This window comes from Poromitra crassiceps (assembly GCF_964638095.1).
Source record: "Poromitra crassiceps genome assembly, chromosome: 13".
NCBI lineage: Eukaryota > Metazoa > Chordata > Actinopteri > Beryciformes > Melamphaidae > Poromitra > Poromitra crassiceps.
This window is the reverse complement of record NC_139644.1, coordinates 1,886,712-1,913,479: the sequence shown is the minus strand read 5'-3', so window position 1 is coordinate 1,913,479 and position 26,768 is coordinate 1,886,712. Positions and strand designations below refer to the sequence as shown.

The 26,768-nt window shown below is 44.0% G+C and overlaps 2 protein-coding genes across 2 annotated transcripts in view; both read right to left on the bottom strand.

Moving 5' to 3' along the window:
* Positions 1-236: 236 nt before the first annotated feature.
* Positions 237-15,883, bottom strand: nosip (nitric oxide synthase interacting protein). Its single transcript, XM_083649633.1, has 9 exons — positions 15,521-15,883; positions 14,034-14,139; positions 13,841-13,922; positions 12,183-12,318; positions 10,128-10,291; positions 9,150-9,266; positions 3,592-3,662; positions 2,469-2,577; positions 237-1,685 (listed from the first exon to the last, which is right to left on the bottom strand). The coding sequence occupies exons 1-9, from the start codon at positions 15,588-15,590 to the stop codon at positions 1,614-1,616; spliced, it is 927 nt and encodes a 308-aa protein (XP_083505759.1). The 5' UTR covers positions 15,591-15,883; the 3' UTR covers positions 237-1,613.
* Positions 15,884-19,103: 3,220 nt separating this feature from the next.
* The window catches only part of LOC310787934 (uncharacterized protein), a 13,222-nt gene continuing 5,557 nt past the window's right edge, over positions 19,104-26,768 (bottom strand). Inside the window, exons 3-6 of the mRNA XM_083649379.1 lie at positions 24,233-24,301; positions 19,463-19,514; positions 19,336-19,372; positions 19,104-19,217 (exon numbers count right to left, since the gene is read on the bottom strand). Coding sequence (XP_083505505.1) covers positions 19,184-19,217; positions 19,336-19,372; positions 19,463-19,514; positions 24,233-24,301 — 192 coding nt within the window. The 3' untranslated portion in view covers positions 19,104-19,183. The remainder of the gene's footprint in view (positions 19,218-19,335; positions 19,373-19,462; positions 19,515-24,232; positions 24,302-26,768) is intronic.

The window sequence follows — 26,768 nt, the reverse complement described above, 5'->3', positions numbered from 1 at the left end:
GATACATTTAATTTATTCCAATCAATAACTTTGATTGTGAGAAGCTAGAAGCCAGGTAGCCTTCAATGGGAAACACCTGTGGATTTTATTTGTAGATGTCTTCCTCTAAACTGCTGATATCAGCTCTGAAACAGAAATCTTCTAAATGGCAAATCTGCCATTTGAAAGAAAGAAAAGAAAAATGTCCAACTGAAATTCTACACTTGATTGAGGATTGATAGCAAAAACATTACAAAGTGTAACACTTTTATTCACTGGATGAGATGAGATGTACATTGACTTGTGGAAAGATTGTTTCAGTCATTGTACACGTAAAAGAAAAACAACATGATTACCAGTGAACAGGAACGAAAAAATGGTAACAGGGTGTCTGCAGTTCCTGAAAAAAATCTTAAAATGACTTGAGCATGGCTACCTGGTCAAAGACTCACAAGTCCTAGAACACTGAAAGAATGGATATATTCCTGTGTGGTTGTTGAATTTAGGCACAAAAACAAAATAGGGCTTTTAACAGTGCTAGGGGGCGGGGCCGGGTCCACAGGAAGTAGTTTTTGAGCTGCCAGCTCCTTCCTGTAGTGCAGGCAGGACGTCTTTTTGTAGTCAAAAGGTGGAAGTCCCGTTCATGTTGGGTCTTCAGGGGGAAAGTGAATGAGGTTTTAGAATGGGGATTTCGCTTAAATGCATAAAATAATGTCTGTGGTTAACAAAAGTTTATGGGAGTGTTAATTTGTGTTCAGCAGGATCATCTTCACAACCGTGAATCACTTTTATGACTTTTGAAGCGTTTTATAAAAACACATTTATGTTTTAAAAGTCATAAAAGTGATTCACGTTTGTGAACATTATCCTGCAGAACACAAATTGCCACTCCCACAAACTTTTGTTACCCACAGACTTTACTTTATGCATTTAAGCTCAAGCTCACGCCTCAAGCTGCAGAGAACAGTGCTGCTCGTCAAAGTCACTTTCTTCCACAGCAACAAAGAAGCACTCAGCGTGCGCTGTGTCTGAAACAACAGCTTCCTGTGGACACGCCCTCTTCCAGTGTTTTTAGCATAAAACAAGTCATAAATTGTACTTGCTGAAACTTTGACACCCTGCGTAAAAACAAATTCATTGATTCGAAAAATATAACGCCATGTTACAATCTGGGAACCCAGAGTCCATCGGTCTGAAGACTAATATGACTCTGGGACAGACGGCCCATATTTTGGGGTTTCTGGTGTAGAGCGGACGTCCCGCCCCTTCCGCCATTGTTTACAGCCTGATGACGTCTCATATGCAGCTATTTATTATTATTATTATATTTTTATTAGCCAAAATGTCGTCTGGACCTACAATCAATCAGCTCCAACTCCGTTCTCGTGTCAATTGGACTGTAAAGAAGAACCGCAGCGCACGGAAGAGGAACATCCACTATACAGCAGAAACCCTGGAATATGAGCCATCTGTCCCAGAGTCATTCTGAGTGTCCAGACTGCACTCCACACAACTACACACATATCTATTGTTGTGAAAGCTCCCTCGCTGTGTTGTGAAGTGGTGTTGCTCTCTGCCAACGCGTCTCACAGCAACACAACAACAACAACAACAACAACAGCAACTCCTTCCTCTCACACCATCATCACGGGCCGAGCCTCCTTAGCGCGCAGCTGGACCCCGGAGCCAGCGAAGCCCGTTCCTCCCTGACAAAAGAGATGGAAAAACAACATCAGCATCAAGTCAAGCAGCATGTGAAAAACCCCTTTCAATGTCAGCAAAGCGCGGCTGGAGGCAGAAATAATCTGTGGAACACGTTAGCTAACGCTGGCTAGCGAGTTTTGTTGGCTTGTTTTTTTTGTTTTTATTTTTGAATGGCTGAAGAAAATATGAGTTTCTCTGAATCTGAATATATAATGCTACAGTCACTTGCTTGTAGGGCTGTACTGAATAGTTTGGACATTTGAATATTTGTTCATAATGCTGACATTTGAATTTAAAAACTTTCGAATGCTCAATTCAGTGTAGTTTGCACTTTGCGATGACATCGTGCATTTGGCGATGTCAAAGGGTGGCGATTGGACGACCTGACTGAGGTCAAGATCGCACAACTCTAGTGTTGGAGCTGCTCATAATGGTACATAATGGTATTCTCCCTCCCCACCTCCTCCGTTTCCCTGCTCTCTTCTCCCCCACATTCCATCCCCCCTTTCTCCCCTTCTCTATCATGTGATTGTTCAATCTTGTTGTTATTATTACTACTGTAATTGTTATTGTTGTGTCAGCTAGATTTAGACATATTCTCTGTGAAGTCCTCTGAGACATGCTTGTGAATTAGGGCTATACAAATAAACTTGACTTGTATTGCGGGAAATATGATATTCACTAATATTGAAAAGAACACACACACACACACACACACACACACACACACACACACACACACACACACACACACACACACAGAGAGAGAGAGAGAGAGAGCTGACCCGTTGCAGTGGGATGATGTCTTTGTTGGACAGCTTGTCTCCGGTCACAGGGTCAATCATGTCCTTCCTGATCAGCTTCTCCACACACTCCTGGGTCACCACAGCACCCCTGGAGGCAGCGGGGGGTAATGACAGCAAAGAGACAGGTGGCAAGGAACAGACAAGTCAGGGACAGAAACAAGACTTTGACTATTGTTTGCAATTAACAGGGTTAAAAGAAGCCACCATCCGTGAATAATCACACCTTCATCAATGGTCAAAACTATCAGTCCTTCATCTCATGTATGATGCAGGCCACCTCTCCTAACCCTGCTAGCATGCAGGCCACCTCTCCTAACCCTGCTAGCCTGGCTGCTCAGGGTGTATGCCATGCAGGCCACCTCTCCTAACCCTGCTAGCCTGGCTGCTCAGGGTGTATGCCATGCAGGCCACCTCTCCTAACCCTGCTAGCCTGGCTGCTCAGGGTGTATACCATGCAGGCCACCTCTCCTAACCCTGCTAGCCTGGCTGCTCAGGGTGTATGCCATGCAGGCCACCTCTCCTAACCCTGCTAGCCTGGCTGCTCAGGGTGTATACCATGCAGGCCACCTCTCCTAACCCTGCTAGCCTGGCTGCTCAGGGTGTATGCCATGCAGGCCACCTCTCCTAACCCTGCTAGCCTGGCTGCTCAGGGTGGGAAGCACACGTTTCATCACAATATGATTTGATATCAATTATTTGGACGACGACACGATATTTGTTGATAACACAAAGTGATACCACCATACGATTTTCATTTGATTCAATTCTCAGGGGTCTCCAAGCGATATGAGACAATATCAGTTACATGTCATTTACTGTCATGTCAGTGGATATAATATCCACTCACAAAAAGCAACTAAAATATGATTTGACAATTTTATTTCTGAGCTCTTCCAGACATTTAAATAAAAAACAATCTATTCTTTTTAATAAAGATTTGTGAAAATAGACCTGTTGTTCACAAGTGCCCCCAAAATGTTGTAAATGCCCCCAGTTTTTAGACAATGGGCTCAAACATTCAAACTTTTTAAATTTCCTACACTGGCCCTAAGACAAACATCCTTACTGCTGTAAGTGAGAGTGTGAGTAGACTGTTACTCACGAGGGGCGCAGAAGGGCGCAGGGAACGCTGTTGCCCAGTGTGTCTCTGGTTACTGCACAGACATACCTATCCTGAAGAGAAGAAGTCTTTTTAAAAACACCGTTTACAAAGTCTGAATCAGAAGAAAGAAAAGACATCAAAGGACAGACAGCAACAAAACAACTTTAAGAGACAGTCTTGTTAAAACAACACATACACAAATATAAAGACATTTTCCACATTGTGCTAAAAGGCCAGCCTAGACAAGTGACCACAATGGAAATAAGCCCTCGGGCTTTATTGTGTTTTATTCCTTTTGAGCAATATGATTATGTTGTGTTGTCGTGTACGATCCTGCATTTATTGTTCAATAAAGTTATCAATCAATCAATCAATCAATCAAGTAGGTGTTTTAGGAGGTGCTTGAAAGAGTCAAGAGACTTGGCTGATCTGAGACCATTCCAGAGAGTTGGGGCCAAAACTGCAAAGGCACGATCTAACTTTGTTTGAGTCTGGAACTGGGGAGGACAGGCCTGGAGCATACTACAGTACTGTCCAGGCCTGGACCATACTACAGTACTGTCCAGGCCTGGACCGTACTATAGTACTGTCCAGGCCTGGAGCATACTACAGTACTGTCCAGGCCTGGAGCATACTACAGTACTGTCCAGGCCTGGACCGTACTATAGTACTGTCCAGGCCTGGAGCATACTACAGTACTGTCCAGGCCTGGAGCATACTACAGTACTGTCCAGGCCTGGACCGTACTACAGTACTGTCCAGGCCTGGAGGATACTACAGTACTGTCCAGGCCTGGACCATACTACAGTACTGTCCAGGCCTGGAGCATACTACAGTACTGTCCAGGCCTGGAGCATACTACAGTACTGTCCATACTGCTCCTACAGTACTGTCCAGGCCTGGAGCATACTACAGTACTGTCCATACTGCTCCTACAGTACTGCCCAGGCCTGGAGCATACTACAGTACTGCCCAGGCCTGGAGCATACTACAGTACTGCCCAGGCCGGGACCATACAGTACTGTCCAGGCATGGACCGTACTATAGTACTGTCCAGGCCTGGACCGTACTACAGTACTGTCCAGGCCTGGACCGTACTACAGTACTGTCCAGGCCTGGAGCATACTACAGTACTGTCCAGGCCTGGAGCATACTACAGTACTGTCCATACTGCTCCTACAGTACTGTCCAGGCCTGGAGCATACTACAGTACTGTCCATACTGCTCCTACAGTACTGCCCAGGCCTGGAGCATACTACAGTACTGCCCAGGCCTGGAGCATACTACAGTACTGCCCAGGCCGGGACCATACAGTACTGTCCAGGCATGGACCGTACTATAGTACTGTCCAGGCCTGGACCGTACTACAGTACTGTCCAGGCCTGGACCGTACTATAGTACTGTCCAGGCCTGGAGCATACTACAGTACTGTCCAGGCCTGGAGCATACTACAGTACTGTCCAGGCCTGGAGCATACTACAGTACTGTCCAGCAAAATGGACTTGTTCACAAGAAACTATAGGTGAAGATTTGATCATGGTCCTTCTGGGGTTGAGGGGTGGGATGGGGTTGGGTGGGTTCAATCAGAACAGAAATATTTGATTTATCTCTTTATTTTAACATGGGCTATTCTTTCCGTTTAATCTTGCTTTCACTAATAATTTTGTTTTATAATTATTTTTGATACTGTGGTGACATATTTACTGTATCTTGAATATTGCATACCTTCACCTAGTTGAAGAAGTAATGTATGGTGTATTTCATGGCAGGTGTAATGTCTATGTTTCTTTATTATCAGAAGTGTTCTGATTGTCCTTGTTTTATTATATATGATATATAAAAATAAAAACAATTGATCATAAAAAAAAAGATTTGATCATGCTGTAACCTGTATTTCACACAGGACGTACATGCTAGCTGTATTTCACACAGGACGTACATGCTAGCTGTATTTCACACAGGACGTACATGCTAGCTGTATTTCACTAGCCTGGGTAAACCCATCCCCCACGTGACCTGCTCTCAGACCTGTTCTCAGTCACTATGTGACTGGGAACTGAGAGAGCAGGTCACGTGGTGGCTGGGTTTACCTAGGCTAGTATTTCACACAGGACGTACATGCTAGCTGTATTTCACACAGGACGTACATGCTAGCTGTCACACAGGACGTACATGCTAGCTGCTACATGCTACATGCTAGCTGTCTGCCAGCTGTAGTCTTTGTGGTGTGTTCAAGTGCAACTTTTTGGCTCCGACACGTGACAGTGCCTTGGTTGCCACTAGTCCTTTGCCATCAGAGTTTGGTGTGTGTTGGGCTTTAGACTAACTGACCAGCCCTCGGTGGTACTGACCTGGTCAGAGTTTGGTGTGTGTTGGGCTTTAGACTAACTGACCAGCCCTGGATGGTACTGACCTGGTCAGAGTTTGGTGTGTGTTGGGCTTTAGACTAACTGACCAGCCCTGGATGGTACTGACCTGGTCAGAGTTTGGTGTGTGTTGGGCTTTAGACTAACTGACCAGCCCTGGATGGTACTGACCTGGTCAGAGTTTGGTGTGTGTTGGGCTTTAGACTAACTGACCAGCCCTCGGTGGTACTGACCTGGTCAGAGTTTGGTGTGTGTTGGGCTTTAGACTAACTGAACAGCCCTCGGTGGTACTGACCTGGTCAGAGTTTGGTGTGTGTTGGGCTTTAGACTAACTGAACAGCCCTGGATGGTACTGACCTGGTCAGAGTTTGGTGTGTGTTGGGCTTTAGACTAACTGAACAGCCCTCGGTGGTACTGACCTGGTCAGAGTTTGGTGTGTGTTGGGCTTTAGACTAACTGAACAGCCCTCGGTGGTACTGACCTGGTCAGAGTTTGGTGTGTGTTGGGCTTTAGACTAACTGAACAGCCCTGGATGGTACTGACCTGGTCAGAGTTTGGTGTGTGTTGGCCTTTAGACTAACTGAACAGCCCTGGATGGTACTGACCTGGCCAGAGTTTGGTGTGTGTTGGGCTTTAGACTAACTGAACAGCCCTGGATGGTACTGACCTGGTCAGAGTTTGGTGTGTGTTGGGCTTTAGACTAACTGAACAGCCCTGGATGGTACTGACCTGGTCAGAGTTTGGTGTGTGTTGGGCTTTAGACTAACTGAACAGCCCTGGATGGTACTGACCTGGTCAGAGTTTGGTGTGTGTTGGGCTTTAGACTAACTGAACAGCCCTTGGTGGTACTGACCTGGTCAGAGTTTGGTGTGTGTTGGGCTTTAGACTAACTGAACAGCCCTGGATGGTACTGACCTGGTCAGAGTTTGGTGTGTGTTGGGCTTTAGACTAACTGAACAGCCCTGGATGGTACTGACCTGGTCAGAGTTTGGTGTGTGTTGGGCTTTAGACTAACTGAACAGCCCTTGGTGGTACTGACCTGGTCAGAGTTTGGTGTGTGTTGGGCTTTAGACTAACTGAACAGCCCTGGATGGTACTGACCTGGTCAGAGTTTGGTGTGTGTTGGGCTTTAGACTAACTGAACAGCCCTGGATGGTACTGACCTGGTCAGAGTTTGGTGTGTGTTGGGCTTTAGACTAACTGAACAGCCCTTGGTGGTACTGACCTGGTCAGAGTTTGGTGTGTGTTGGGCTTTAGACTAACTGAACAGCCCTGGATGGTACTGACCTGGTCAGAGTTTGGTGTGTGTTGGGCTTTAGACTAACTGAACAGCCCTGGATGGTACTGACCTGGTCAGAGTTTGGTGTGTGTTGGGCTTTAGACTAACTGAACAGCCCTGGATGGTACTGACCTGGGCCGTTTCTCAATACCAAGATGCATTCTTGTTCTTGTGTTCTTGGGGAGAACGTTCTTGCTAGTCGTTCTTGGAAGATGGAACTCGCTAGGTCACAAGCACACATAACGCTGTTGGCAGTTTGAGACGTGGCGTTCTTGAGGGTATTGCGCAATACCAGCGCAGAGGCTGCCTGCAGTACTACACAAATAAAAAGCTCAGCTGATGTAGATGCAGCCAAAATAAAAGGCTCAGCTGATGTAGATGCAGCCAATTGTGCTCTGGAGCTTTTTTGCCATTTTTCGTCATAAATGTTGGTAAAGTGGCACTTATTGAAACCTACTACCCTGCTTGAAGGCATCAAAAGTCATCAGAAATTAATTTAGTGATTGAATAAAACTTTAAATTGTAAAAAACTTCCCGGAGCTTATGGCGTCTCCTCTGCTGCGTTCTGCCTCCACTTATGCCGAAATGCATGCTGGGATATCTGCCTTGCCAAGTTGACACAAGTCACCACCCAGAGCATCCTCGGTAAAGTGGGCGTGTCGACAACACATCCGGGAATTTTAAGCGTTCTTGGTGAAATGTGAATTTTGCATTGGAACAGTACTTGGGCTGCGACTGATGACGTTTCACAGGAACACAAGAACACACAAGAACCCTTATTGAGAAATGGACCTGGTCAGAGTTTGGTGTGTGTTGGGCTTTAGACTAACTGAACAGCCCTGGATGGTACTGACCTGGTCAGAGTTTGGTGTGTGTTGGCCTTTAGACTAACTGAACAGCCCTAGGTGGTACTGACCTGGTCAGAGTTTGGTGTGTGTTGGGCTTTAGACTAACTGAACAGCCCTCGGTGGTACTGACCTGGTCAGAGTTTGGTGTGTGTTGGGCTTTAGACTAACTGAACAGCCCTGGCTGGTACTGACCTGGTCAGAGTTTGGTGTGTGTTGGGCTTTAGACTAACTGAACAGCCCTGGATGGTACTGACCTGGTCAGAGTTTGGTGTGTGTTGGGCTTTAGACTAACTGAACAGCCCTGGATGGTACTGACCTGGTCAGAGTTTGGTGTGTGTTGGGCTTTAGACTAACTGAACAGCCCTGGATGGTACTGACCTGGTCAGAGTTTGGTGTGTGTTGGGCTTTAGACTAACTGAACAGCCCTCGGTGGTACTGACCTGGTAGGAGTTTGGTGTGTGTTGGGCTTTAGACTAACTGAACAGCCCTGGATGGTACTGACCTGGGCCATTTCTCAATACCAAGAATGCATTCTTGTTCTTGTGTTCTTGGGGAGAACGTTCTTGCTAGTCGTTCTTGGAAGATGGAACTTGCTAGGTCACAAGCACACATAACGCTGTTGGCAGTTTGAGACGATGCGTTCTTGAGGGTATTGCGCAATACCAGCGCAGAGGCCGCCTGCAGTACTACACAAATAAAAAGCTCAGCTGATGTAGATGCAGCCAAAATAAAAGGCTCAGCTGATGTAGATGCAGCCAATTGTGCTCTGGAGCTTTTTTGCCATTTTTCGTCATAAATGTTGGTAAAGTCGACAACACATCCGGGAATTTTAAGCGTTCTTGGTGAAATGTGAACTTTGCATTGGAACAGTACTTGGGCTGCGACTGATGACGTTTCACAGGAACACAAGAACACACAAGAACCCTTATTGAGAAATGGCCCTGGTCAGAGTTTGGTGTGTGTTGGGCTTTAGACTAACTGACCAGCCCTCGGTGGTACTGACCTGGTCAGAGTTTGGTGTGTGTTGGGCTTTAGACTAACTGAACAGCCCTCGGTGGTACTGACCTGGCGGGTGAGCAGGGCCACTCGGGTCAAGCTGGGGTCCAGGGCGGTAAAGCGCACCGCGGTCAGCTCATTCATCTTAATGGGACGTCCCGACATGGGACAGAACACGGTCTTACTCTGACAGCAGGGAGGAAGACAGGAAGAGAGTGAGTAGGTGATGGTCAGTGTAGTCATTTTCACTTGTAGTCCATGCAGTCTAGCGGTAGAAAGCTAGTAGTAGTTAGTAACATGGGACTGCTTGTCTTTGACAGCCAAAGATAAAGAGACCTTTGGAATAAGGTTGACCCACAGGGACAAGCTGCCCTGAAACCCTGTTTTTAGACAGACAGACAGACAGGACAAATAGACAGATCACCGTGACATGAACATTTAGAGCAAACTACTCTGACCCCACACGCAATGGCAAACAGAATTTAAAGCAATGTTCCAACTGCTTTTAACGTGGGGCTTATTTGGCACTTGGCAGCCATGAAAACCAGAATATAAACTTGCGACCAAGATTGGATGCAGCTGGATGAGTTTGTAGTGTTTGTATTTTTAGTTCCCATTCATTTGAACGAGGCCACACAAATAGCCTGAAAACGGACATTGAACACGTTGGTGAACATAGTCAACAGTGCTGCTTTGAGTATGTTGGCTGGTCACCAACTAGGCTACAAGTGTTAACATGAGTGTTCATCAGGACTGTAAGCTATAATGTGCAGATTGTTTTTTATTTAAAGCCTTAAGCTTAGACACTTTTGATAAGTCTCTCTCAACAGGAAGAAAAGAGTCGCACGCCGTTTTCATTTATACTTCATAACTTCATATTTCAAAACGAAATAAACAAATCCGTTAATTATGAGAAAATTCGCTTTGTTATCCCGAGATAACAAAATAATAACTGGTTATCACGAGAAAACGTCAATAAATAAATAATTGTTGGGATGGCCCTTCTAGGCTTCCATATGATTTGCAAACCAAGACGGAGCCACTGACCGGTTTCTTCAGCTGGGTGGGCTTGGCCTCTGGCGTGAGGGAGGGGATCCAGAAGCTGGGCAGACTTTGGCTGGAGGAGGAGCCAGCTGCTGAGGAGCCAGCAGCGCTGGAGGAGCTAGCTGAGCTGCTGTCTGCTCTGCCTGCCTCACTGCCTGTGGCCTGGCCTGCAGAGAGAGAGAGGAAAACACACATTGTGTTAGTTTAGACACTGCTTCAAGTCGAGCTGTGAAGTGAAAAATTAAAAATTACTTTTGTGGCCCCGTTAAAGTTTTTTTTCCCCTTTGCCGCCATCGCCAAGTGCTGCTCTTGTTGGGTAATTCTTTCAATTGTCACATGACCTCACAGTAAAATCACCTGTACATGTGAGAACTGTTTCAATTGTTGGGTCTAAACTAAAGAGCCTGGTCTTTCTTCTACCTGCTCTATTTGTAAAGCGCCTTGGGATAACTCTTGTTATGATTTGGCGCTATATAAATATAAAATTGATTGATTGCCTGTCTGTCTGAGACCAAGGACCACAATGGAAACAAGTCTTTGACTTTATTGTGTTTTATCCTTGATGTTGTTTCTGAGATGCATGTCCTCTCCTCATGTTTTCTTTTTACCAAACATCTAATCAAATCAAATCATACGATCCTTCCCCCGGCATGGGGCTGAGGAGATAATGACTGAATTTTAATTTTGGGGTGAACTTATCCTTTAACACAAGGTCTGAACAGGGCCTAAGCCCCCGTTCACACAGGACGCCGAAGCAACGCTCAACCTAAGCTCTGAAGATGGATGCAACTGGGACGTATCATCAGTGATGTACCCTGGGGTCATAGGATGTTTCGGGTCTCGCAACATCATACACCCTCGCCCAGGTGACCCAGCCGGGGTTGATCAAGCCCCGACTTACGTCCCAGTAGCTACCCACGGTCAGCCCTCTTAGGGAAAGACAGGGCCACTCAATCCGCTGCTCCGGAACTACTCTGCCGGGACCGGGAGGCTCTGGCACGTGGAGGGACTGGGCTCTGTGGGTTGCCCCCTGTCCAGGCTCCTCCTACGTCTCACCAGGTCCAGGACCTGTGCGTTGCACCAGACTCCCCCGCTCCAAACATTTAAGCTCAACCTACGCTGAACCCACAAGTTTCATTTAGGCGTCCTTGTTAACAGGCGAAGCCGTTCACATCACCCGCGCGCGTGTCAGGCTGAAGCCACGCTCACACCTTGCTCAAGCGATCATTCGGGATTCACGCCTATTCCAAGCGTGACGCGTGCTGAAGCCTAGTATTGATCTGTCAAGCCGGGTATGAAGTCAATGGGAGTTGTGGGCGGGTTCAAGGCACTGAGTAGGCGCTGAGAGGAAAAGAGAAGGCTTCTTGTGTGAACGGCTCAGCATAAGCCTGCCTCAAGCTTCAGTTCTGCTTAAGTTAGGCATCCTGTGTGAACAAGGGCTTAGACCAGTGTTTCTCAAACAGTGGTCCGCGGGCGCCCCCTAGTGGTCCGCGAGTAGATTTTTATTTCCCCCTTTTTTTTTTACCTCTCACTATCCAATCAGAAAAATGTTAAATTGGGGGTTGGGAGTTCCAAGTTACTGACCAAACACTCTATTTCAGTGATTGCTGTCAGAATATAGAGCCATTTAACACTTGTTTGAACACAAAAACATTACTGAATGCAACTTTAGGATGGCAGTAGATGGCCTATTTGACTTTGGCAACATTGTGCATTTATTGAACTTGAAAAAACTTTCTTTGAACTTTGAATAATTATATTTGAACTGAAAAGGAGAAATAAATGTAAAAAAAGAAGAAAAAAAGTTAAATGGACTAAAATAAATTGTATATATTTTTTATATCGGTTATCTTGTTTTCATAATTGTGGGAAGCCAGAAATGTGATTAATTGTACAGCCTTAATGCTATTTGTCATTTAATTAGCCTGTCATTTGTAATTTACAGTTGAAGTAGTAGGCCTATTGTTTTTGGGGATGTTTTGGGAGTTAGGTGGTCCTTGGTCTGAAAAGGTTAGAGAAACACTGGCTTCGACAGACACGCACACACACAAGACGTACCCGTAGTGAAAGGGTTAATAGGTTTGGACACGATGGAGTTCTCTCTGGTTTTAAACCTCTCAGCTCGCTCTCTCTCCTCGGACTTGGACTCCAGCTGACTGTCACTCCTCTGAGCCGCCTTCTGCTTCTCATAGGCCTGAGGGACAAAACACACACGCGCGCATACACACACACACACACACACACACACACACACACACACACACACACACACACAGTCACCTAACTATTAACAACAGGACTAGTGTTTCACATTGACTTGTCCAAATTAAAATGCTCGGCGATGGACTCAGATACGCAGATATAGGGATGGGCATTTTAAGCAATTTAAATACTCGAGTACTCTCCTTATATTATGAACGAGTGCTCGAGCACTCGCGCGGGGGGGGGGGGGGGGGGGGGTCTGTGTGATTACTATGGTAATGACTGAGCAGGGGTAATCTGCTGTGTGGGGGGCTGTTCACACATAACGTTTGCATTTTTGCATGGAAAAAGCGCTACCTGGAGCATTTTTTGTCAATATCACAGTCAGTCCCTCTGACTGTGATATTAGGTGACGCTAAGCGAACATCTAAAGCCTACCTCAAACAGTATCTCCGATGGTTGGATGGATGGCATTAGCGCTTTGGAGCAGACAAGTTGTGAAACAAGCGAATGCATTTCCAATAGCCTACATGTCCATTGTCCAGCAATGTCAGGTTATTGTGTAGTATCATCCATTTTGCTTTATGATCACTGTTACACTAACGTAAATCCACGGATTACAAGGTCCGGTGTTCTGCCAAAAAGTGAAAACTGCCCACAGTGCCCAGTGTGATTAACGTTACAGCTGCAGCTAAATAGTGATCACCATGAAGCGATTGTCTCCCAAAAAGTGATGTCTCCCAAAAAGTGATTCTTTCTCCACATTTCTTGTGACTACCGTTATGGGAAACGACAGTGTAGTCAGTAAACTAGCGTTACTGCAAAGTTTTGAATGAGTTTTATCGGGCGTGCGCTATGAAGAAGTGTGCGTCTCCTTCGGGAGCATATCTTCAGCCACCATTTTCGGGATGAGCTGGAAAACTTCCGGTTAAAACTTTCAAAATAATGTTACTTAAACAAAAGTAAATAGCTTATTGATGCACGTTGGAGGAGAAAAGGTATTTCAACGAATGAAGCAGCAAACCTTGTATCAAAATACTCGTTGTGATGTTATATGGCGTGAAACTGTGGCTGTAACGCATTACTCAAAATAAATAAGGTTACGTTACAATAAGCGTTTTATTTTGAAAGCAACAAAGCGGACGATGTTCTTGTACATTCTGGCTGACTTGACGCCCGTGCAGTTCATGCTGCCAGATTCACATAACGATGCGTGCGTAGATCTTCTAGACCATTTTTAAAGGGGGGGGAGTGGGGCGAGTACCCGAACAGCAGAAACGTTACTCGACTACTGACGTTATGAACGAGTGCTCGAGTACCCGAGTACTCGCGCCCATCCCTACGCAGATAGCCGATATATACGTTCGCCCAACCATGAAACACTCACACAAACAATAACCGGCACACGGAAGGAGAAGTCCACTCTACACCCCAAACCCCAAAATATCAGCCGTCTGTATCAGTCTTATTAGTCGTCAGACTGACAGATTGGACAAAGACCGACAAGAACTTACCTTCATTCTTTTGGCAGTTTCTGTTTTCTGGTGTAGTATGTATTCCAGAATGGCCTGTTTTTCATACAAGTATCCATCTGGACTATAGGGAAAAACAAAAAACCATAGAATTCTACGATCACCTCTTTGTTGTGGTTGAGCATAGTGTGTGTGTGTGTGTGTGTGTGTGTGTGTGTGTGTGTGTCCAACATACGTCAGAACAGGATTCTTGCAGGGCTGGAGAGAGAGGCAGCAGCAGTCGAAGTCTTTGATAGCATCTTTGCCCAGTCGGATACTCTGCGTCCCATAACCAGACGCCGCTGTCAGGAGGAAAACCACACATGACATCACAACGCTGTCACGTTATTCATTGGAAGAGTCAACAACACAATTAGCAGGAAATACTGTCAAGACTCTTCTTGGCACTTATTTTGAAAGCTAAAACTCCATCGATCAGTTGCTTATATTAGTGGTTCTTAATTATTTTCACATGAGGGAACCCTAAACTGACAAAGATTAGACCACGGACCCCCATTTGATAGGATGTTGTCCCACGGTCCCATATGATAATAAGATTGATGCTTTTAGATGTTTTATTACAGAAAGTGTATAAATGCATGACCAAAATAGTCATTGTGTTACTTATGAATGGAATTATAGCGAAAATAAATCCCCCCCCTTTTGGCTGGGGACCCCCTGGAACCCTGTCAAGGACCCCCATTTGTGAACCACTGGCTTATATAACGTCAGGGTTAGTATGACTGAAGTCCACAAGTCCAGAGTGTGGACATTTGGACTCAGTGCTAGTGGCACTGGCAGTTGTGGCTAGTCAGTGAGTTAGTGGTTAGTCAGGGGCTAACCTAAACTAAACTTGTACCACTGTTCCTTCAGAATTTGTAGTTGTCATAGACTGTGCTCCATAGTTGATTGCTCTATTGCTGACAAAAATGTGTTATTGTAAGTTGCTTTGGATAAAAGCGTCTGCCAAATGACGTAATGTAATGTAATGTAGTCAGTGGCAGCTAGTGACTCCTCAGACTAGTCACTGAGATGACACAAATTTCCCCTAACCTGCCAGTGCTACAAGACAGTGGTTCCCAAACTTGGGTACGTGGAGGTACTACAGGAGGTACTACAGGGGGTACTTGAGAGAAAGGATTAAATGGAAAAATGTAAGACAAAAATAATGAATAAAACATTCAAATAAATCTGTGCAGGAGGCACTAATTGCAACTCTTTCACTAAATCATGGAAAGGGGGTAGTGAAGCTAAAGCAGTTGAGACGCACTGCACTAGGAGGATCCTGGTGTCTCTCAAAATGAGTCTGCGCAAATAATGCACAGTGCTTAAATATATCAATTCATCTGAAATATCTAGCTTGACTTTAAGATCTTAGGCATGCTATTTATTTCTGACATTCTCATTGTTTTCCTCTGCGTCAGAATGTGCAACTGATATTTATTACTCTTTACTTAGCAAAAGACTAACCTACTCTAAAGTGACCTGCTCGACTCCAGACATTTAGGAAGGGATTTGGAATCGTCAGAGGAACTCTGCTCTGGGATTCATGCTACATTGTATGTTGTGTGTGGAATCGACTCCATACTCTCCACTCTGAGATAACGTTAGCTGGCGCATACGTACGTTAGCGTTAGCTTGATGGGGGCTAGGCTATAAATGCATTGTCCCGATGGTTCTTACCTGTATCTTTCTTCTTTTCGTGGTAAGTGTAAACAGCCCCGGCCGTGCAGTTCTTTCCATGGCGGGTCATAGTGCCTTTGAGCAAGTTTCAATAGTTAGCGGTTAGCGCTAGGTTCACGTTACTGTTTGGAAGAAAAACAAGGGAGCTAACGCTAATTAGTGTTTACGCTAACATTAGCCTCTGTATTAAAAACCACGCCTCTAAATTAAGATGCAACACATACCACCGATCTAACGCGAGTGTATTTATAAGCTATTACCATATAAACACAGAAACGCGCACTTTATGAGAGCTGAAAAGCAGATAGGACCACTTTAGTAACAACAACAGACAACAGGAAACCGATGGTCAATGTTGGTCCATCCGGGTCAGTCCGGGTCCGTCTGCGATCAGATTCCGATGGAAACAATCTTCTTCTTCTTCTTTGCGGTTTTTGGCAGATTGCAATCCAACTATTAAGGTGCATACCGCCACTTAATGTACCGGAGTATGCAGTACAGGATCAAATTTACTTACATCAGTCTATGAAAGAAATTAAATAAGAAAAAGAAGAAGAAAAAAAGAAAACGAAATTCTATTAAACAACCCTGTAACTTTTAAGAATTCAATTACCTCTGTGTAATCCACACCTTATCTCCTTTTGTTCATAATATCCCTTTCAAATCCCATCCTCGTCCAGCCTCTCTCACCCTTTGTTGTAAGCTTCCCTTTCTTTCATTATTTTATATTTATCACAGTTCATTAATACGTGTTCAGTGTTTTCAGCAGCATTATACAGTGTGCACAGTCTTGTGAATACGAGGGATCCGCCGAGCAGCATTTTGGTCAACAAACCGCGTCACTGGGTGGCAATGGCAATGGAACCCTATGGAGCCCAAGTCGCGCGAGGCTTGAGTGTCTGACTCTAGCCGGCCAACTCTGTTTACATTTTAAAAACTGCGACAGTTCACACAACTTTAACACGACATACATACATCAAACTCTTGAGCTACTTCTGCTCTCACCCAGAATGTCAAAATATAAGCAATGTCATGTAGGCCTATAGTTTTTGAGATATTAACATTTATTTGGCACAACTCATACTATTAACTGCCACATTGTTCCGCATTTGTGGGTGTCAAGTGCCGTCACGCTGATTCGTCCTATTCACTTTTACCAAAAGAAATAAAGTCTTATTTTTTAAACCAGTGTGATCGAATCTTAGCCTGGATAGAACTACCTCCCTTCTATTTCTCCCATGAAGACCCATGTGTTGTGATGGAAAACAATGTTTCAAGGCGAGGACAGTCACAAACCATCTTGAATAGGAACAGGCTAGGTGCAGATTGTGTAGAATCAAGGCTCTAATCCAAACTAATGAGAAAAAGTAGAGACACGCACATCCAAACCTGAATAGGACAGGTGCAGAGCTCGAGGCAGAAAATGACAAAAGAAAAAGAAAGCTCGCACATTGCAAGGCTCCAAGTTGAGTGTATTTATTTCACACCGGTGGTAACGTTTCGGGCAGCACCCTGCAGCACCCTTCCTCAGAGGGTCTGGTCTGAGGAAGGAAGGTCTGGTCTGAGGAAGGGCAGGGTGCTGCCGAAACGTTACCAGTAAAGTACCAGAGTATGTGAATTGACACACACATAGCTTGTATTCTCCCCATCCCCCCTGACAAAAAAACTGCTAAACTACTAAGCTGCTATCACAATAATAAACTGATCACATATTAAACTGATCACATATTAAACTGATCACAATAATAAACTGCTGTCACAATAATAAAATACTATCACAATAATAAAATAGCTTTTTATTTCTTCTCTTCCCCCGTCGCAATTAACTTTACATGATGTCCTGACATTCTTAATTTGGCATTGAAACAAACTGGATTTTACTATGGAGATGTTTAAAACAGGTTATAGTGTAGAGAGGAAATCACACACACACACACACACACACACACACACACACACACACACACACACACACACACACACACACACACACACACAGTTTTATCCATATATATTCCTCTACATATTTTGTTAAAATATACACTTCCAGTCAAACGTTTGGGGACACCTGATTGGATGTCCTGACTGTGTTTTCGTTAGCTTAAAGCTATGTTGATGAGCAGGGATGGGCAACTTTGATGATGAGGGCCACAAAAAAATGTCCTCGCTACCAAAGGGCCAGATTGTGACCGTGCACTTCCACCAGTAGCCTACTGTAACACCATCACTCCCAATTATAGCTACTAATTTGATGAAAAGGACTGGTAATCAAAGTTTATTATACCAACATTTATATTTTCCATATTCAAATTTAGTAGGCTAATTCTTCCATTCAGATGACACCAGAAACTTTGCTCTAGCTTTAAAACAGCCCGCTACATTAATTTGATGGGCTACATCACCTAAATATGTGATATTAATCAGATTAGTAATGTTGCATGTGCAATGTGCATCCTGGATACAGTTTGTTACAATAGCGTTAGCTCAAATGCTAACATTAAACAGTATGTGGATGGACAATGCTAATGCCATTCGCGCCATGTTCTGGGATGTACAGTAAAATAAAAACACAGATTTATGTGGTCTGACCTAACCAAAAATGTCCACCTTGTAAAAAAAAAGGGGGGGGGGGGATTGACCCATGGCCAGGGGCCACACTGAGTGAGGTTGGGGGCCGCATGCGCCCGGCGGGCCGCCAGTTGCCCACCCCTGATCTAGAGGCTTCTGTTTGAAATCTCTTTCTGAGACAAATATAAATAGTGAAGTTATCCTATGAATGCATTTCTCTCCAAAGCTTTTGCCTTTCCACCAAGACAGCGGGCGGCTACAAGATCGTTTGGATTTGTTTAACACTTTTTTGCTCACTGCATAATTCCATTTGTGTGATTTCATAGTTTTGATATTTTCACTATTATGGAATGGGGAGGGGTCCCTAAACTTTTGCAGTGTATGTGGGGGGGGGGGGTCCCTAAACTTTTGCAGTCTATGTATGGGGGGGAGGGGGGGTCCCTAAACTTTTGAGAGGCAGTCTATGTCCTATGTACTGATTTTGTACAGCTCAAAGTTGCTTTCTCCTCAGTTCCCACTGACAGGGAGAAACAGGATCAGTTGTCCCGGCCCTGGCACCAGCTCTGTTGAATGTTATTGGCCCTGGCACCAGCTCTGTTGAATGTGATTGGCCCTGGCACCAGCTCTGTTGAATGTGATTGGCTGGAAGAGGGCTGGGGCCGATGGATCAGTTTGTCCGGGCGGCCCTGCTGGGCTGTAGGCAGCATGTGGGGTCCTCTCCCTCTAGTTTGATGTGATTACAGTAGCCACTGTGCTGAGTGTAGCAACCATTTTCAAACCAAACACACAATGAAAATGTCCCCTCGTGTTTATTTAATACATCCCCATTGTGTTTGAAAAGCGCAAATATGACTTAATATATATAATTTTCCTAAAAACATCTCCTCAAACCTGTCAATTAACAACAATACACAAATATATTCAGTAAAGTCATTCTCTTAACAATTTCTATGAAGTGATTGTGGAGTAAACGTGGTTGTAATGTTCTCAGAAAAAAATGACAAAAATAACTTAATGAAAATCACGAGAGCATCTCAGATGTGACAGTCCCGTAGATTATTAGCTTGGCCACATGGTGGCGACATATTGTGGGGCTTAGTCCTCATCATCAAAGACATCGGCTACAGTTCTGTGGATGGAGACAAGCAGAGGTTACTTCACCTATAGGCCTGTAGTGGAAATATATATTATATATATATATAATATTTAAGTGTGCCAGGCTTCAGTCCAGTGGAACTACAACTTACTTGTAGATTGATCCAGTGAATTCATCGACAAAACCACCTGAAGAGAAAAATAAACAATATTATAAGTGAGCTTGTGTTTGAAAAAGTCATAGTTTGATGAATTGGATTGATATTATGACCTTCTTACCAGGCTGGCACAGAGCCTTGCAAACAGGACACGCATGACAGAATTTGCACATCTGTGAAAAAGGCAGAGTGGGAGGAGTCAGTCAGCAATAGTGTTCTGCCAGTCATACAACGCCTCATAGGTGCGTTTCCATCCAACTGTTTTTATGCATATTTTCAATTTGCACATTACAAACCTGAGTGGAAGGGTTAGGGTTAGGGTTAGGGTTGGGGGAGGTCGGTGGTAAAGTTGGTGTATTAATAAAAGGTAAATGCGACTAAGTGCAGTGGAAAGCCTAGTGGATGTTTCTCATAGAGCTCGGTCGCTGCCTGCAAGACATATGGTGCACATATCTGCCTGCAAGACATATGGTGCACATATCTGCCTGCAAGACATATGGTGCACATATCTACTCAATGTCATTAGGCTCTGGGGCTTATAGCCTACTCAAGGTCATTAGCCTCTGGGGTTTATAGCCTACTCAAGCTCATTAGGCTCTGGGGCTTAAAGCCTACTCAATGTCATTAGGCTCTGGGGCTTATAGCCTACTCAAGGTCATTAGCCTCTTGGGTTTATAGCCTACTCAAGCTCATTAAGCTCTGGGACCTACAGCCTACTCACTGTCATTAGGCTCTGGGGGACATAGCCTACTCAAGGTCATTAGGCTCTGGGGGACATAGCCTACTCAAGGTCATTAGGCTCTGGGGCTTATAGCCTACTCAAGGTCATTAGGCTCTGGGGCTTATAGCCTACTCAAGGTCACTAGGCTCTGGGGCTTATAGCCTACTCAAGGTCACTAGGCTCTGGGGCTTATAGCCTACTCAAGGTCACTAGGCTCTGGGGCTTTGGCTGCATCGTGTGGGGGGTGTGGCGTCTCTCCCCGGACTAGGTCTGATGATCATAAACCGGATAATCCTCTGAAGTTGGCTGCTATCTCATGTCATTAGTTAAATTATAGTTAGTTACTGCAAAAAGTAGTTAAGTTACAGTAACTCCCAACACTGGACAAAATTCAACTGAGAAAACAGTGAGAGTAAAGAACATCCAAAAGCAAGTCTTTGAAATTCAATCTAAACCGATATCAGAGGGTGACTCTAAAGAATAGACTATCTTGAGAACCTAAGTGGGAGAAATAATATAGCCTAACTGTTGCAGGCATGGACCTCACAAAACCCACAAGACTTGAGCTGAAACAGAGTGCAAAGTTCGGCAATTATTCACATCTAACACGAACGCGAAGATTCAGAGACATTCAAAAACCTTTTGGCTCTTTACGACAAGCACACTGATTCAGATATTAGATCCCACCTTAAAAACACTCAAGTGCATCAGCGAGGCTTTCAGTTGGTACATAAGAAACAAGCTGAGCTGCTACCAGTAATGAAGAGACTACGTGAGCAGTAGCACCTCTGGCCGTCTCATTGTAAGAACGTGAGCAGTAGCACCTCTGGCTGTCTCATTGTAAGAGCCAAAAATGAGGCCAAGAGGAGCGAGGGCTCATAAATGATGCTAAACTGCGTTAAATACAGACTCTTGTCCTGGTTTCCAAAACCATAATGCATGATGATTCTTAAGTTAAACCATAATGCATGATGATTCTTAAACCATAATGCATGATGATTCTTAAGTTAAACCATAATGCATGATGATTCTTAAGTTAAACCATAATGCATGATGATTCTTAAGTTAAACCATAATGCATGATGATTCTTAAGTTAAACCATAATGCATGATGATTCTTAAGTTAAACCATAATGCATGATGATTCTTAAGTTAAACCATAATGCATGATGATTCTTAAGTTAAACCATAATGCATGATGATTCTTAAGTTAAACCATAATGCATGATGATTCTTAAGTTAAACCATAATGCATGATGATTCTTAAGTTAAACCATAATGCATGATGATTCTTAAGTTAAACCCTAATGCATGATGATTCTTAAGTTACCAAGAAAGGGTACATGAGGTGAAGGACTTACTCAGTAATGAAAGCACAGCCTACTATGCTGAACTTGCAAGTTCAGAGACCCATTTAGATTGGCAGAAAGATGATAGGCCTACTGCAATTGCAATATCAGGTTAGAGTATTTATGGAATTGCTATGGTGGTGGTGTGGCTGTGTGTTTAAAGTCATACCCACCAAAATGAGGCAGGAGCTCTTGACGTTTATCATATAAGTGCTTTGGCAACAAGTGCATCTTCCCCATATCCCGGGATGCTATGCTACGCTACTATGCTAATGCTATGCTACGTAATGTTATTACTCAGTAGGTTGATGAGGGCTCCTGATGCAAACAGAGGCATCTATTCTTTTAGGTAACCTCAATGTAGACTTGTTCTCAGAAACATGTCTGCTCAAGAGAAAATGGCTTCTTGATACTGCACTGTGTAATGTAACCAAGATGATAAATGTACCCACTAAACCTCTTTGCATCGACCACATAATGCTGAGGAGCTATGCTCTAAGGCTGTCTATGATCCAGCTGGTTTGAGCAATACTGTAAATAACAAGGAAAGCCAAAGCGCCTAATGGCAAGAATTATTTTTGGCAATTGCAGACAGATATGCCTCAATTAGCAAACTGACAATAAGATCATATTCTAGAGTGATGATGAAATCAAATCTAGTATGGCTTCCCACCCGCAAACACGGCCAACTGTGCCTGTATAGATGCTGGGCATGACTCATTAATTGGCCAGACATATCTAAATCATCTTTACACTTGTTGGAGGTACATTGCACAACTTCTATAAGGTTGCTTTTCTGTGACTTGTTCTGTACAGTTTTTTTTAACAGGAGTCTTATTACAGATAAAGGCAAATATGTGTTATCTATCTCCTTCAAAAGGACTTTGGGGTGAAAACAGACACTGTTTGAAAGAAGAATAACAACCTGGTCATAACTGGACAGAATTAAAACCAAAACCAACCCTCTCCAGAGAAAAGTGTGTCCAAAACCAACCCTCTCCAAAGAAAAGTCTGTCCAAAACCAACCCTCTCCAAAGAAAAGTCTGCCCAAAACCAACCCTCTCCAAAGAAAAGTCTGTCCAAAACCAACCCTCTCCAAAGAAAAGTCTGTCCAAAACCAACCCTCTCCAAAGAAAAGTCTGTCCAAAACCAACCCTCTCCAAAGAAAAGTCTGTCCAAAACCAACCCTCTCCAAAGTTCCCAAAAGATACTCATGCTCACTCCGATCAAATGCTGTGTGGGCATCTAAGGAGAGCAGAACATCTGCTGTTTCAGGAGAATAGAGAACATGGAACACCAAAAAGCTGATGCCCCGTAATAAAGCCGGTCTGCTCTGTATGCATAATCGACTCGAGTCTACTAGCTAGAAGAAGAGCAAGTTCACAGGCTGAAATGAGCCACAATTTAGAGTATAGTGTAGTATAGTGCACTATAGTGTAGTATAGTACAGTATAGTATAGTGTAGTATATTATAGTATATTATAGTATAGTATAGTATATTATATTATATTATATTATATTATATTATATTATATTATATTATATTATATTATATATTATATTATATTATATTATATTATATTATATTATATTATAGTATAGTATAGTATATTACAGTATAGTACAGTAAAGTGCAGTATAGTGCAGTATAGTATATAAAGTATACTATAGTATATAGAGTATAGTATAGTATAGTATACTATAGTATATTATAGTATAGTATAGTATATTATAGTATAGCATATAGAGTATAGTATATAGAGTATAGTAGTAGAGTATAGTATATATAGTATAGTAGTAGAGTAGTATATAGAGCAGGGGTGGGCAATTATTTTTCATGGGGGGCCACATGAGAAACCCAGATTGTTGCCGGGGGCCGAACAAATATTGTCATGCCGTAACCCAGGAACTTTGATAATAGAGAGGGCTACAAAAAAATGTCCTCGCTACCAGAGGGCCAGATTTTGCTGAGCGTTGGGGGCCGAATGGCGCCGGCGCAAATTTTTTGGGGGCATTTGAAGTCAGGTTTAGAGGAATACCTCATTTTAAATTAACAGTTGTGATGTCATTATTCAGTCTTAAACACCAATATTTGATCCTTTTCTCACTCACTCCTATGTCATTAACTTTTTTGACCACCTGCCAATATGGCTGCTATATTTTAAAGTTACCAGCCAATTAGATCTGTCCATTCCACTAGCCAAAATGTTTTTCTTTAAATAAACCAGAATATGAGTGTTAATTTAAGCATAAGTATCAGTAAGTGGCCCGGGATTCTCAAAGCCTGTGTTGAGGGTCACACGAACAAAAATGCACTCTTGAAGCTAAATAAATCCAAAACCAACAAGTTAATTATTTCCATTTTTACTTCGATGTAGAACAGTCATTTCTTACACATTAGATTACTTTTAGCCTTTTAGTCATAAAGATTACTGAAAGATATTCCATACCAGACTGAAATGTTATAACGGAAGTGGAGTATTGCCCAGAATAACATGAACATTTGGACACTTATTCAGCGGGTACCTTGCATGTTGCATTCAGGTGCATTGTAAAAAAAAAAAAAAAAAAAAAAAATTTTTTTTTTTTTTTTTTTTTGCAATTCCAGCGCGGGCCACACAGGGGGCGCTCGCGGGCCGCATGTGGCCCGCGGGCCGCCTTTTGCCCAGGTCTGATATAGAGTATAGTATATATAGTATATAGAGTATAGCATATAGAGTATAGTATATAGAGTATAGCATATAGAGTATAGTATATAGAGTATAGTATATAGAGTATAGTATATAGAGTATATAGAGTATAGTAGTAGAGTATAGCTCACCTTGCAGTCGTCACAGTGCTCAGACTTGTCTCCCTCTTCACAGGGGCATTTATCACAGCTATCACAGTGCTAGAGAGAAGAAAGAAGAAAACAGGGACCAGGGCCACAGCAAGTCAGCATCAATAAGACCAGGGCCACAGCAAGACAGCATCAATAAGACCAGGGCCACAGCAAGTCAGCATCAATAAGACCAGGGCCACAGCAAGACAGCATCAATAAGGATCATTAAGGGACCAGGACCACAGCAAGACAGCATCAATAAGGATCATTAAGGGACCAGGGCCACAGCAAGTCAGCATCAATAAGACCAGGGCCACAGCAAGTCAGCATCAATAAGGATCATTAAGGGACCAGGGCCACAGCAAGACAGCATCAATAAGGATCATTAAGGGACCAGGGCCACAGCAAGACAGCATCAATAAGGATCATTAAGGGACCAGGGCCACAGCAAGACAGCATCAATAAGGATCATTAAGGGACCAGGGCCACAGCAAGACAGCATCAATAAGGATCATTAAGGGACCAGGGCCACAGCAAGACAGCATCAATAAGGATCATTAAGGGACCAGGGCCACAGCAAGACAGCATCAATAAGGATCATTAAGGGACCAGGGCCACAGGAAGACAGCATCAATAAGGATCATTAAGGGACCAGGACCACAGCAAGACAGCATCAATAAGGATCATTAAGGGACCAGGGCCACAGCAAGACAGCATCAATAAGGATCATTAAGGGACCAGGGCCACAGGCAAGACAGCATCAATAAGGATCATTAAGGGACCAGGGCCACAGCAAGTCAGCATCAATAAGGATCATTAAGGGACCAGGGCCACAGGAAGACAGCATCAATAAGGATCATTAAGGGACCAGGACCACAGCAAGTCAGCATCAATAAGGATCATTAAGGGACCAGGACCACAGCAAGACAGCATCAATAAGGATCATTAAGGGACCAGGGCCACAGCAAGTCAGCATCAATAAGGATCATTAAGGGACCAGGGCCACAGCAAGACAGCATCAATAAGGATCATTAAGGGACCAGGGCCACAGCAAGGCAGCATCAATAAGGATCATTAAGGGACCAGGGCCACAGCAAGGCAGCATCAATAAGGATCATTAAGGGACCAGGGCCACAGCAAGACAGTATCAATAAGGATCATTAAGGGACCAGGGCCACAGCAAGACAGCATCAATAAGGATCATTAAGGGACCAGGGCCACAGCAAGACAGCATCAATAAGGATCATTAAGGGACCAGGGCCACAGCAAGACAGCATCAATAAGGATCATTAAGGGACCAGGGCCACAGCAAGACAGCATCAATAAGGATCATTAAGGGACCAGGACCACAGCAAGACAGCATCAATAAGGATCATTAAGGGACCAGGACCACAGCAAGACAGCATCAATAAGGATCATTAAGGGACCAGGGCCACAGCAAGTCAGCATCAATAAGGATCATTAAGGGACCAGGGCCACAGCAAGACAGCATCAATAAGGATCATTAAGGGACCAGGGCCACAGCAAGGCAGCATCAATAAGGATCATTAAGGGACCAGGGCCACAGCAAGACAGTATCAATAAGGATCATTAAGGGACCAGGGCCACAGCAAGACAGCATCAATAAGGATCATTAAGGGACCAGGGCCACAGGCAAGACAGCATCAATAAGGATCATTAAGGGACCAGGGCCACAGCAAGTCAGCATCAATAAGGATCATTAAGGGACCAGGGCCACAGGAAGACAGCATCAATAAGGATCATTAAGGGACCAGGACCACAGCAAGTCAGCATCAATAAGGATCATTAAGGGACCAGGACCACAGCAAGTCAGCATCAATAAGGATCATTAAGGGACCAGGGCCACAGCAAGACAGCATCAATAAGGATCATTAAGGGACCAGGGCCACAGGAAGACAGCATCAATAAGGATCATTAAGGGACCAGGGCCACAGCAAGTCAGCATCAATAAGGATCATTAAGGGACCAGGGCCACAGCAAGACAGCATCAATAAGGATCATTAAGGGACCAGGGCCACAGCAAGACAGCATCAATAAGGATCATTAAGGGACCAGGGCCACAGCAAGACAGCATCAATAAGGATCATTAAGGGACCAGGGCCACAGCAAGACAGCATCAATAAGGATCATTAAGGGACCAGGGCCACAGCAAGACAGCATCAATAAGGATCATTAAGGGACCAGGGCCACAGCAAGACAGCATCAATAAGGATCATTAAGGGACCAGGGCCACAGCAAGACAGCATCAATAAGGATCATTAAGGGACCAGGGCCACAGCAAGACAGCATCAATAAGGATCATTAAGGGACCAGGGCCACAGCAAGTTAGCATCAATAAGGATCATTAAGGGACCAGGGCCACAGCAAGACAGCATCAATAAGGATCATTAAGGGACCAGGGCCACAGCAAGACAGCATCAATAAGGATCATTAAGGGACCAGGGCCACAGCAAGACAGCATCAATAAGGATCATTAAGGGACCAGGGCCACAGGCAAGACAGCATCAATAAGGAT

Coding starts and splice junctions, on each gene's coding strand:
- nosip (XM_083649633.1), bottom strand. CDS start 15,590: ATGACCCGCCATGGAAAGAACTGCACGGCCGGGGCTGTTTACACTTAC. Junction 12,319..13,840: donor AAACTGCCAAAAGAATGAAG/GTAAGTTCTTGT, acceptor TTTGTCCCTCAG/GCCTATGAGAAGCAGAAGGC. Junction 2,578..3,591: donor TGCGCCCTTCTGCGCCCCTC/GTGAGTAACAGT, acceptor CGCTGCCTCCAG/GGGTGCTGTGGTGACCCAGG.